A 14,565-nucleotide genomic window follows, 5' to 3' on the forward strand; every position below is an offset into this window, starting at 1 on the left:
TTTCCTCCGGGGGCAGTGGTGGAGATCTGCTTCATCTCTGGGTAATTTTAGGATCGCACAGATTGGTTCATGGCTCTCTGGTGTTATCAGTAGTTGGTCCAAATGACCAGTATCTCCAGTAATCGCACTTTTCTTTTACTTTTCTAATACTTAATCTGTCCTTTTCATGTATTCCAATGATACATCCACTCTGAATTTCTGTCAACAAGTCTTAAATGTTAAATAGTAAAAGACACAATAGATGGGGGTTCTAAAAATGAATCATTTTTTCTGATCTGCTACCTCTATGGTTAAGGTGTGGTTATATTTAGGGAACTAAATCTACTTGGTTAATATTAAGGAACTAAAGCATTCAAGAAAAAGACACGATAGTTAAACATGGTCTCTTTGTGGTGATATAACAATGCCACTGAAAGAGAAAAACAGTAAAATCTGTTTGAGGATACATTAGACCAGAAAATTGCAGGTTCACATCACACCAGGGCATTAATCACTGATCTACACACCTCTTTATTATAATACTGTTATACTCTAGTGGGCAGTCCACCTACCACGCACAGACAGTAGGTCATTTAATAGCTTTAATAGCTGGGAGCTGAGGGTAACTTACATATGAAAAGTATCAGGGAAGTAAAGTTCAGGAAAGTTTCATCCTAACTCTAGGATCCTAACTCTCTTTACAGTTAGACCAGTGAATTGAACCCTCAGTAACACTGTACTTCACTAAATCATATGGGATATTCTTTAAGTTAGTTTAGATATCCTTCTGTTAATCTACATCTGAATGACACAACTCATTTCTTCTGGGGACCACAGACCTTAAAATGAATATACCATGGGATGGACGATTGATTAAGTGTGCAATTAGAGTTATAGAGAGAAGAGGGGAAAAAGACATCTGTAATAAAAAGTAGTGCTAAATATGAGCAGTGAGTTCAGGTGCTTTATGAAGGTTAAAACCACATGTCTTTCAGTTCATCAAGCACCTAATGACAACATGACAGTTTGCACATTTAAGAAACCTTGACTTTCAGTTTGTGTAATTATGAGCTTAATGATGTGAGCTGTTAATTAAACTTTATATTCTCACTATATCATTGCTTCGTCCTCCTGCAGCTCTCCCTCTCTCTTTCGCTTTGTCTCATTTTCTTTCTTTTTTCTCCTCTATTATTCTTTTACAGCTTTACAGCCCTCTTTATTCTTTTCCCCCTCTCTGGAGGAGACATGTCATTGAGATGGATCGCTACTCATGATTGGTCAGGGTGAAAACTGGCAGCTCAAAAGGCTGTGGTTTGGAACAAATTGGCATGTGGCACAGTGGAGCTTCTCGGCTGTGTGTTTGTGTGTGTGTGTGTTCACATGCAGACAGAGGAGGTCTGGCTGACTTAGCAGGGCTGGACACTAGGCCAGCAGAAACTGTGGTCCTTGTATAAAAGATGGACAAGTTGAAGTTTGACAACAGCAACATCATAATCATGTCAGAAAGGCCTCTGTCAGTGAGCTCAATAAAGAGCTTGTACATCAGTAGAACAGGCACGCTCTACCACATCTACCACTCTGTCTGCTGCCCTGCTGAGATCACTCAATTTGCCTGCTGTTGACCTCAGTGGTGTACTGTATGTGTGTGCGTGTCAGCATGTGTCTGCATGTTAATTTGAATCTTTTATTTTGCTCCCCATACGTTGAACCTCCCATGATGAATTGTGGTCATCAACAGAAATGCAGGATTTTATTGTGCTCTCCTGGCTCCCAGCTGATATTTCTGTGAGTAAAAATAGCACCGCCGGCTGAGGACACTATTGTGTTGGTGTGTATTGGCGTCTTTGTTGCCAAAATGATGGATTATACTGGAAACAGTAGGAAGGGACCTTTAGGAAATAATGACCCGTTTATCAGGAAATGGTGGCTGCAAATGTTAGACTGACTTGTTTGTGTGTGATGGATGAGCCTATTCTTGGACTGAAGTATTCATTTCATTCCACTTTGTTTACATGTATGCTTATATCCTGTCACTGCCACAAAGTGGTCCATCTCCAAACTGCTGCACGTAAGCGAATCCTGTTTACTGTGACACAGAGCAGCCAGGTACAACAATAAAACCCTGTTTGCACGAGACCAGTTTTACCTGGAACAGCCTGTCAATTGGAACAAGCTCAGTGATTCACTTTGTTCTTAATCATATCATATCATATATTATATCATATCTTAATTTCTATTGTTTTGAAGTATAAAAAGTAAAAATTGCCTACAAAGCTGCCTCTAAAAAGTCTTTTTAAAAATAGATTTTTAATTTAATTTAAAAATTAATTAATCTATCAAATATTAAAATAAATCTGGTAATTTGACAAAATAATAAAGGATATAATAGAATAATGGAGGACCACCTGTTATCACATGACCAAAGGCAAGTGAGAAAAATATCCATCTACTGAGGAAGACTGTAAGATGTGTTGAAAACTCCCTGAATTCTGTATTTTGTAAAGGTTTCTGAATGTGTAAACTGTAAGTATTTATTACAAAGAGAGTCCAAAGAGTCCATTGTGATATCTTTGAAATACTAATATAGCGGTTAAAACTAAAAAAACAAAACAAAACAAAGAAAAAACCCAACTAATCTCACTTGAAGTTTTAAGTGGCAGATGTTTTGTATCCTCACTTGATAAATTAGTGAAGTGATTAAAGTATTAAAATTGATTTGTTCTTTCTTAATTGTGTGTGTGAATAATCAGTTAAATAACAATAAAAAATTTAAATCCCACAGCATTTTTCTCCAAGCACATAAAAAATAGAACAGTTACAACATTACACCCCTAACAGACACATGTACAGGGATAAACTGTGTTGCCTTGGTGCTGGATTGAACAAAAAGTTAATGTTTTCATTATGTGGTATTTATTTTTAATGGGTATTATTTTTATTGAAAATTCAAGACTTTAGCTGTAGAGGTTTTCAGTCCTGTGTGACTGAATTAAAATTTTTCCCCTGCTTTCCGTCCTCTTTTTGTGTCAAAATTGATTGAGGCTGCAGTTGAAATTAGCAATCTAATAGTGTTTTAGGAGTGAAATTCAGGCAGCTCATCTCGCAGAGACATTAGGGATTATCCCAAATGACCTAAACTGTGTTGTGAGCTGTTATCTGTGCTCATTAAAACACCCCCACTACCGCTTCTTGGGGTAAAGGTGCTGCAATTTGGGAAAAGTCAGACTGAATAAACTGCCAGCTGTGTAAAATGAATGCCTGTGCGTCGGTTCCTCAAGTGCAGCAATTTCTGCAGTACGAGTGTTTTAATTACATGCATTCATATTCTCATATTATACAGATAGATTCAGTGGTGATATTATAAATCATATCGCTGTTGTATCTTGGAATGGAGGCTGGAAGTGCCAGGGAGAGTGTGAGGCGTGTGGTGGTAGATGTGGATTCAATGATGGGAGCGTATCAGACAGGAATAGACAGGCTTATTAGAGATAAGTGCTTTCTGTCATATTATGCTGCATATACTTACTCAGTCAAACCCTGCATGAAATTTGTTAAATTGCTGCTGTAATCGTCTCCGTGGAGGTCAATCATGCAATCTATCAGGCAGACCAACAGTTAAATCTTGCATGTGCAGCACAGTCAACATTACAGCAGATTACAACACGCCCATAAAACCGCCCATAAAACTCTGACACATAAACATCCACGCACCTCGAGACTCAAAACTAATGGTTGAAGTGCGTCAGCTTTCTCTGCTTTACTGTATGGAAATATATTCTAATAACTTGAGTGTGTATGTATGTGTGTTGTCAGTCTTTTGTTGAAAGTATCAACAGGGTGTTTAGTACAGTGGTTAAAAGAATATGTGCCTTTTTCAAGCAAGAAAAGTAGCAGGAAAATAAGCCACTTTTCCTTCTCTGTAGATTGTGTTACTGAGGGAGGTGGGGAATTCATTGTGAAAGAACACCGTAATCTTTCATTCAGGGTTTCTTTCCAAATGTACTGAGTGTTGTTTCACTCTCAGCCTGACATTGTGGATATGTTAGCAGATGTTTTTGTTGACAGTGGGAATTATTTTGTTCTGCCTTGCCTTACCCGTCAGCAGCCAATGACAGTTTTGTCCCAACCACCTCATTTTCAGTCCAAATGGAAGATGCTGTTGTCGATGTGAGGAGAGCTGTGGCACTTCAAGAGTTATTTCTGAGAGAGAGGATTTACAACAACCTGTGTAGCCGTGTTGATCTCATCCGTGCTGTTCACCCACACAGCTTTGATTGGTTGGTTGTGTCATCAGTGGGCACAACACTAGATTCTTTAACAAATCAGAGATCTGGGTGGTGATTCAGAGGTCTAGTGCCAGCCTAATTTGGTATATCCTTAAAGCCTAAAACACTTGAAAACATTTTGTTCTGCATAAACATTTGTAAAGGTTTTGAAAAAGGTTGTGCTCAATAAGGGCATCTATAGGGCCAGTACTGGCTAAACACTCTGTATAGTTCCTCAAGGTTGTGACATTACATCTGGATGGATTCAGAAACCTGCTTTGTAAAAGGGAAGCATCATTATTACAGCCTGCTAGTCTGAAGAGAGCAGTGACTTCTCCCCCTCCTCAGTATACAGACTGTAATTACATACAAAAATAAAACAGAGCAAAAAAAAAAAAAAAAAATCATTATCATTTCTGCTGTATTGGCTTTTTGTGTGGACTTGTTTCTGTTGTTGCTGTTTAATATACAATATGTCCTCCTTTTAATGACTGTGGCTCACTTTAATGTAGACAACTGCCACACTAAGCTTTTATTACTAATCATCATAATGCTACCATTCAGTTTGCAAGTGTATGTGTGCATAGATGAATGTGTGGCATTGTGAAATACTGTGTAGGGATCTGAGGTAAAGAGCACTGTATTGTGTTGTCCATTTACCATTTGCTACATACTGTATGTCTACCTACATTTGAACAATACCCAACATAGTCATTTTAGCAAATGTATAAATAGGTCGCAATTACTTCTCTTGATTAATTATTAGTCTATAAAATGGATGGAAATAAGGACGAATGCTCACCAGAAAGTTCCTAGAGACTAAACTGTCATCATTTTCTCTAAAGGTTTTCTCTAAAGCTTCCATAAGACAAGTTGGACCTAAAACCTAAGAACATTTTTAGTACTTTTATACATGCTTTTATGAAGCAGGCTGGGAGCTGTGACCCCTCACAGGACTTTCGGCAAAATCAGTCTCACACTTTTCCCCCATCAGTCAACAAACAGACACACTGACAGCCAGGAGTGTATATTGCAGTCAGCACACAGTTTGTAACCCACGGTTGAGGAGTTGATTGGGTTTCTGTTCAGCCTTGGTAAAAAGCTCCTCGACTTGCTCTTTCACAGAGCGTTGCTGACGAGGCCCTGAGTTCTGCGTTCTGTCATCTTCTATTATACTGCAACCTCTCATCCACATACAGTCACTTTGTCAGCACGCAGGCTCAGGCATTTCAGATTTTCCAGTTTTCATTTTACACTGCAGCTTGATATGAGTCAAGGGCACAGTGAACAATTCATGTAAATGCTGAATTCTGAAAATATGATGTTGTATTTATGCTGTTAGAATGATCTGTGCACTGACCTCCATAGTCAGACAGATTTTGATTATTTTGTGATTGGTTGCACAGCCATTTTGATTGATGTCATTTATTATTTTTACTATTTTGCATTATCCTACATATTTTGTTTGATTCAGACTGACGTTTAACCTGAGCTGGACCTTCCTGCATATCTTTGCTGGCTGTTATGTTGAAGATTTATTTATTTGTGGACAATATACAAAAGAGAGTATCAGTAGTATCAGCAGTGTACAGTATATGGGTATTAGCTCCTTGTCAAAAAAATACTTCGCAATCCTTTTTTCTCTCTTCACCTCATTGTTAGTTGCTGGATTCCACAAATGAAGTACAGCTCTTGAGATTTTTTTAATGCTGTTATAAATACAAGTTGTGTTCACTGTCTGTGGAGATTCTGAGTCATCTAAGAGTCAAGAGGCTGAGAGAACTAAAGAAGCCTCTTGGATGAGAGGTGAAGTGTATTCTATATCTACAACCAAGTCCAGTCGCCCTTGATTCAACTATTCTCGTGTTACTTCACAGCCTTCATGTGGACTTTTTTTTTAGCTTACAAGAGAAATGCAGCTAAATTAAAGAGGTCCGAGTCAATATTACCTAAGTCCAGAGTGACACTAAACAGAACAGAACAAAGGACCGACTGTCTACTGACAGACAGGGCAGCTGACAGCTACAATAGCAGGAATATTGACAGATTGATTGACAGGAAGTGCCAGCAGGCAGGTGGGAAAACATGAAAGATAAAGTTCAGCAAAGCATCTACATTCAGATTAGATTTAGAAGTGACTGAATGCAAACACAGCAAGCAATAAACCCAATCATTCACATTCAGAGACACTGACAGAGACAGACTTTATATCAGCTGTGAGTGACATTGCAGAGTTTTTAAAGGGGTGTCAGAAACCTTGATTTTCTTGCATCCCCAAGTGACAGCACAAAGTTGTTTGTGAGAGTTTGAAGGACTTTATTCAGGAGAAAAAACATCAGGTGGCATTGGTCGACTAAATCGTCATTTTAGTGTCTGCTGGAAGTGGTGAAAAAAAGTCAGCCATCATCCCTGAGTTCAGCTTTATCTGGACTGGGACTTCTCTTGCTGCTGTCGCTGTTTTTTGGGCTTTCAATTTGATGTCTCTCTTCCTCGCACTGAGCAGTTTTCCCACAGGTACCATTACCTGCATTTAGATTTTAATTTGAGAAAACTGGGTGAAAATTTGCAGCATCTTCAGACTGGAGGCCTTCTGACCATGGCTCATAATACAGTTGCTTTTCTACATAAGATTACTACCTACTGCAGCGTTAATGAGCATCCACTTTCAGAAGCACAATAATGTGTGTGTCACCCAGCAAGACACAGCAACTCAAGTCAGTTAGAGTGGCGACAGACAGAAATAGACTTGAAGACGGTACTTGGAGCAAATGTTTCTCCAGGCTACAGTGACAGGTGGTTCTATGCTATTCAATTACATCCCACTCATTCAAAATACCATCAACATGCAGAGCATTGTGGGAGAGGGAGGTAGGCAGTCACCTGGCTGCATGTGTGTTTGCAGTATGTTCTCGCACATGAATATGAACTCAGGATTCAATAACATAAGAGTCACTCAACCCACTCTTTAACACCTGTGCAGTATTTGATATGCAAACAGTATTTGTTCACACAGCATTGACTGTGGTTGCCTGCTGAAGCGCTGTTGTTTGACAGTGCTCACGGCTCCATTAAAGGCAGTGTAGGCGATGGAAGCTGTCTCCCTCTGATCTATGGTGTGTAAATTGACTCTGACAGAGGTCTACCGACCACGCTATGTTCATTCACCAGGGCTGTTTGTCATTTTCTGTGACAAATCTGTTCATCATGAGTGTGAAACACTGAATTGGAGTGGACTGGAATGCCTGGTCTGTCATTAGAAATCTTAAGGGTTTTAAATGTTTCTTCACATAATGTGAACGGTGGACTTGACCTGCAGTCACAGTTGTAACACACCAATTCAATTCAGTTCAATTAGATTTTATTTATATAGCGCCACATCACATCAAAAGTCACCTCAAGGCACTTTCATATAGAGCAGGTCTAGACCATGCTCTTTAGATACCGGCTCTCAGTCATAGTTCTCTACATTTGGCCACAAAGCAGCTTCCCTCAAGGACTCGGTCGGGGCCAGGTACCTTGCACAAAGGGACTTTATGGTCACTCAGTTTTTCCACTGAGCTTTGATGGTGTGTCTTCTGTGCTTCTAGAGCTAGATCCTGAACTATAGTACTTTTTGAATACTGAGTAAATTTTGTCATAGTACTGATTATCAAAAACTCTGATGGATCACAAGCTGGCACATGATGTTTGGTGTGTTTGTACAGCATCACCGAGCATGGAAAGACACAAGCAGTTGCCAATAGATGTGAGTGACGTTCACTTCAGAAGCTTTTTGAATCGATTTCCTAAAACCCTCCTGATGAGATCAAATAGAGTCTGGGCTGTCACACAGACACGCCAGGTTAGTGTGTAGATTGCTGGCTAGCTACAGCTACCGTCTGTACAGCTGGTATCTTGGGTGTTTGTGGCTAATTAACACAAACTGCACAAATGTTCCTGTGATCATAATTGTGCTAATAACAGGTGATAATTTGCTTTGGGACTGTTTGAAAAGACACCTTTAGACCTGTAGTTTGGTGGGTTAATACACTCAACAATGCAAATCTTGTTCACTCATTCAGATCTTCAGATATATCTCTACAGATATTGTATGATTTAAAGCAACATTATATGACGATTAAAATGGCAGCTCATTGTGATGGTACACTGACTTGTAAATAATTCAACACAATGACACCCTTATAACTTAAACTTAAAATGATGAAAAACATGTAAGTGCAGATTGCTTTTCTTCACATTCACGTTCTGTCCTTTCTCTCTACAATCTCTTTTCTGCCTCCAGACATGACTCATCAGACTGACCCATCCACACATCCTGACCGATATCTGAGAGGATGTAACAATGTCACTGTCTACCTTAATCCACCTAAATATTAATATATCTGTGTCTTTCTTCTCTCCGCAGTATGAGTTCAAGGTGAAAAACATCAAGAAGAAAAAAGTCCACATTGTGGTGTCTGTAGACGGCGTCAAGGTCACCCTGAGGAAAAAGAAAAAAGTGAGTGACCTTTATTATCTTATCTGAACTCCTGTTTCTATCTTGGAATAGAAGAATCTCTCTGGCTGTGTGCGACATGTTCTGTTAGTGTCATTTCATAACAACAGCAGGAGATTTTGATCTGAATATTTTTGTACCTAGGATATATGTTTGTTGATATATAATAGGTGTTTATTTGTTTGTTTATTGTTATAATGAGACGTTTCTTGTTAAAAGGAAATGAGTTGTCATATCTTGTAATTATAAGAAAAATATAATTTCATCTGACCGTACACTGCTGTATGATTCTGTCAAGGAGTTAATAAAGATAGTTAATAAGGCTATCAAGCTGGTATGGGTGGGTGATAAATGTAATTAATCCAATGAAATCAAACTTTTGTCTGTCTATAATGTGTAAAATGTCTACATAGTAAAACTATACTACATAGTATAACTGTTTATACAGTTAATGGGACTGTCGTGACTCTAGTGGAATAGCTGTAATCCAGCACTTTAATCCGGGCTCTCTTTTTGTGTTTATTGACAAGATATTATCTCTATGTACAAGACATGACCAGTGTGTAGATTCTACTTTGTTTGGTCTGAGACTAACATGTAACCAGGTAGGCAAACTTTCCATTCCTGCTCTGTGTGTGATGAACCTTTTAAACAACATGTCCATACCTGTCTTGTTAATGTATCTGGTGCTGATCAGTCCATAGCAGGACATATTCTTTTAAATGGGTGTTCAGTGTCCAGCCACTGTGAATAACACTGGGCCACATATAGTGTGTTTTAGTCTGACTATGAGCCAACCAAACATCCTTGGTTATAAGAATAAAATATGTGGTTGGGGTAATTTGTGCTAAAATGCTGGTGTTGAACTAAAACAGATCCATCGCCTACATACTGTATGTGGCAGGAGATGATCGATCCTCGTCTTAATTAGACAACAGAGGTGAGAATGTAGAGATGGTAAGGGAGGACAAAGGGCCTCACAGGGTTTGAAAGTATGAGGGCAGACGACAGGTTTTGAAGACTAAAGAGAAATGATGCAAAGAAAGGAGGGAGTTAAAAGAGAAAAGCGAAGAGAAAATCTGAAGATATTGGAGGTGCGGGCGCTGAGACTGGATATGTTTCCAGGTGCGGTGAGGCTGACAGCTGTAATCCACAGAGACAGACCGGAGTGGACTTCACTTGCAGAGAATCACAGAGAATCTGACAGGTGGAAAACCAGTGGATAGAAACAAAGTGAAGTTCACTTAGCACTGTCCATTGTCCTCTCCAGCATTTAGTTTTTCATCTCAATTCATTAATCCAGACCTGAGGCTATTCACTGTTTTTCCAGGTTCCTGAAATGTATTTAATGTTTAATATAACACTAGTCACTGTCAACCATCATCTTGTGTTTAAACTGTTGTTCTAGTCAAACAGATTAGGTGTACAAAGCCAGAGACTCTTATTGAATTGTTTTACCTGCATGTTTGGAGAGAGAGACACAGTAGATCAGAAATCTGATGACTCAAAAGGTCAGTACGGCCAGATTTTTCCATCTGATTGTTTACTATTCACTCAGTGACAACTGTCACTGGTTGCTTTGTCAGGAAATTGACTTCTGATGACTTGTTAGGGTTTGGATTTGAAGTGACTGTGTAAAATTGCTATCAGGAAATGTCAAACATATCCATTCAAATTGAGTGCCTTTATATAAATTGTCTTATTGGAGTGTTTAGGTTTAGAAAGTAACATCTTTTGAAAAGTTTGGCTTCACCAGTCACAATAGACTGTCGTTGTTGTGTGTAGCGTTGACCTTGACTTGATATTAAAGCCAGATGTACACTGTAGATATGCATTAGTGTCTCATGAAAGGCTTAATTGAGTTGTCTAAATGGTCCTCCACGGAATGGCCTATTCATTACACCAGTGTAAATGCTCAGTTATATAAATGTGTGCAGACCTGAAAGCTTGCCTGCATGTCCATATTCTTTAATGGATAGCATAGAATTTAGAGAATATTTTCAAATATAATTATGGAAATTGCATGCTATTACCCTGATTTTTGTGTCAGGGCTACCCGATAGCTGATGCTATGTGGAACCACTGTAACTTCACCAGTTCTTCTTTTTTCACACCAAGTTCAGTGTTTCCACAACATTTGAGTGTAGAAACAACGTGCAGATGATAAAAGTCACCACTGATTCCCTGGACCATGAAATTCTTAGACCACACTGATAGAGCAGCGGGTGATTGGTACCATGGATTTCAGTGTTTTTTATGCAAGCATAGGCAAAGGGGAGCCTCCCTCTTATCAGAAAGTGTTACCAGCAGACCGATGACATATAACATCAGAATCAGCTGAATATATAAGTAGACTAATCTCCACTCAGCTGCTATGATTTGCTTTGCAGTCCTTACAGGCCCATTTGGGTCCAAGTAACCAAGGCTTGACTTGAGTCCCAGACTTGCTGTCAGCTTTGATCATGTTGTACACTGTAATCATCACAACCTGAATGACCATTTAGGTCATTTGAGTGTGGTTATGGTTGTGGAACGGTCATGGATTAAAAGAACAACCAAACAAAAAAAACACTTTCAGTTTCACACAGGAACTGAACAGATGTTAATTCATCCACCCACCCCAACTTCATCCTAACGCAGACATCCTGCTGCACAGACTGTGTATAGAGTTGTTTTTTTGTTTTTTTGACAAGAGGACAGTCTTGAAAAATGTGTTTATTTAGGGGAAATGGAGGGAGTGAACTGTGAAGAGCAGGAAAGAATAATGTATCTAAACTGGTGGAACATTGTGTTGCTGTTAGTGTTTGGGTCTGTTTGGGTTGATTGTGGAATGAAAACAAGAGACCTTGAGAGACAAGTTCAGATGTAATTAAATTGAGTCTGTTAGGACTGGGCCTGACGGTCAAGCCAGGTCGGGTCTGTTGTGCTGGGCTGTTTTATTAGAAGTTAATTTATTCACGCCAAGTGTAGGCAAGTTTTCCAGACATCTGTTTTGAACTGGGTCCAAAATATTTGAGGACTTCTGCATGTGTGAAGGGAGAGAGGATGCGAAAAAGTGAGTTGAATGAAAGCCTTGATTTGAATGTGTTGTATTGGCTGATGAGGTAAATATTAAAGCCATGATCGAAGTCTCAGTGTCAAATTAATTGGCGGCCTGTATTGAAAAGACAGTCGATAAGAGGATGTTTTGCCGCCACCTGTTTTCTCGTCTCATTTGGCTCCCTGGATGGAAAGCTGAAATGTCAAGTGTGACGGTCAGCAATCTATTTACATCCCGAGGACAGCGGAGGCAATGAAAGACCAGAGATAGGAGGAGTGATTGAATGATTGAGTCAACAAAGCTCTGTGGAGATAGGAATCAATATGAATAATTCCTGTGTTCCCATGTCCTGACATTTTGATTGTGACATTAAACTGAAAGGGAGATTTAATCAAATGGACAGACAGACAAAGGGAAAAATGTAAATAAGTGTCTCAGAGATGGAGATGCTATAATAATATCCACATCATTCTGATACAATTCACTCTTGATAGTAATTCGAGTGACATAATTGTATTCGATTACTGTATTTTACTTTATTTTTGGTGGTTTTTCTTCCTTTAGTTCTTTTGCTTTTTGTATTGAAACTCTTACGTTTGGTGACTTTTGATGTTGTTTGTTTCACAGAAGAAGGAGTGGACATGGGATGAGAGCAAGATGATGGTGATGCAGGATCCCATTTACAGGTAAGCTGGCCATTTTGTGTGCATCATTTCATTTCTTCAGCTCAACTTGAGTTGAGTGCGATTTTGTTTTTAATTCTTATTGTAATGGCTTCAGTCCTTCTGGCTCATTGGGCCTTTTCCCAAAACAAATTTCGTTCCAGACTTGATTAAATAGGCCGCGTTGGCTCAGGAAATGAGAATCTTTTGTCTCTGTCACAGCAAGCGTTGACATTTAGGAGAAAGAAAGATATTGTAGCTCGTTGATGATAACTTTTACTGACTCCAGAACAGAGTGGCACAGAGTGAAAAGAGAAGAGTTATTAGGTGTTGAAGTGTTGATTCATAAACATGGTATATAGGAGAGTAGAGAACACTGATAACACAAATGTGACAGCAAAGTTAGAAAAGGGTTTCTGAACAATATATTCAGTTCTTTTTAATATTGTGGTTTGAGAAAAAGCAATTTAGCAGAAGCTGCAGTAATGGCGTTTTGAAAAATTCATTTTAATAATGCATGTAATAAATAAGGGAAGCCAAGACAGTGAAAACAAGTCCTGAATTGTAAAACTTTTATTGTAATCATCACAATATTGACATGCTTTTTTTTAGTTTTAATATCCTGGCCATTTTGAACCGTTATCACCTCAACTGTTCACTGTCACATCCTTTTTTAACAGGCCAGTACTGTTTCACTGTATCTCAGTTTTCTGCAGTGATCGTTTTATGCGTATCTTACTAAAGCCCGACTGGGTTCATGATGGCAGCTTGAATTTAGGCACCTCATTTGCTCCAGATGGTTTTTGGATCAAAGAACCATGAGCCCACCCTTTCTCATCGTCTGTGGAGAGATGCCTACGTTTGGGTTGTGGTTATATGACTTCATGTTGTGCTTGTGACTTGGGACTGATTGCTTCATTTATATACTTCATCAGTCAGCAGAATGAGTAGTTGAGGATACCTGTGTCTTTCTCGTTTGCCTGTTTCCTCAGCATATCTTAAAAAACTTAAGGAATTAAGTCATATTTTTAGCTAGAGATTTTAATTGTCAATTTCAGATGAGGATTTGGCATTTGTCAAGTGTGGACTAGCATAATGTTTCCCTCAATAATCTCAATAAAACATGGGTTAAGGGACACTCTGCTTAAATATGTTTTTATGTTTGTCAAGTGATTCAAAGTTCTGTTGCTCTGATGAATAATTGTTACCTTGCACACAGGTTACATATGAAGTACAAGGTGCAAAAAGGCTTTATATTTCCTTCCAGTCTTTATGCTAAGCTGCACTAGATACATCCAGAGTCCCGCTCTGTACTTCAGTCTTTTCATCTCACTGTTGAAAGCAAAGCAAATAAACCTATTTTCCAAAATAATTAGCTTGTCCTTTAAATTCTTGTTCTAGAGAGCTGAGTCTGTTGTGCTGTATTACCAGTCACAGACTGATGGAGACAGCCTGGCCATACTGGCTGGCAGCAGTTTTACCCTGCCTGTTCAGTCTGTTACAATCTGTCTGATTAAACACACAGCTACTAGGTCAAGATGGAAGATGGTAGTTTTTCTGTAAGTTTCTTCTGTTGTCTTATTTTGCATCTCAAAACTTTGCAGCTCTGCCTCATCCATCATTTCCTATATCAGGACATCCATCCCATGTCCTGGTATATCACTTACCTTAAACACCATAAATGAAACATATCTCAATATGGAGAATCCTGTTCACTGTAATCCTGTTTGATGAATACTGGATAAAAGGACTAGCAAGAAGGCAGTGTAAGACTGAAGAACAGAATAATACAATATGAATATCAGGCTTCAGAAGGTTGAGAATCCCTGGTTTAGCTGGGAGATCAGAGTTAGGATTGCTGTATGTGACAAGATTTGTGCTGAATTTAGGGAAAACAATGGATCTAATCAATGGAGGAACCTCATGAGAATAGAATTACAGGGATTTGTGTGTTAGAGAGAGTGAGGCCCACACACTTCCCAGGACTGTAACCATGAGGTCTAGTTCATTCAGTCCATTTGCCGCAGGGATGTAATCCTTTGATTTGAACTCTTACCACAGTCTGTTGTTGTCAGAACAGATATGCTAAACACACACACACACACACAGTGCTTAGAGCCAGCC

The 14,565-nt window shown here is 39.0% G+C and overlaps 1 protein-coding gene across 1 annotated transcript in view; it reads left to right on the top strand.

Annotated features, from left to right (window-relative positions):
- Positions 1-14,565, top strand: part of nos1apa (nitric oxide synthase 1 (neuronal) adaptor protein a) — a 131,437-nt gene that overhangs the window by 49,362 nt on the left and 67,510 nt on the right. Inside the window, 2 exon segments of the mRNA XM_018670872.2 lie at positions 8,650-8,742; positions 12,407-12,465. Of these exon segments, the coding sequence (XP_018526388.2) occupies positions 8,650-8,742; positions 12,407-12,465 (152 nt within the window).

Source organism: Lates calcarifer, linkage group LG17 (assembly GCF_001640805.2).
Source record: "Lates calcarifer isolate ASB-BC8 linkage group LG17, TLL_Latcal_v3, whole genome shotgun sequence".
NCBI classification, from domain to species: domain Eukaryota; kingdom Metazoa; phylum Chordata; class Actinopteri; family Centropomidae; genus Lates; species Lates calcarifer.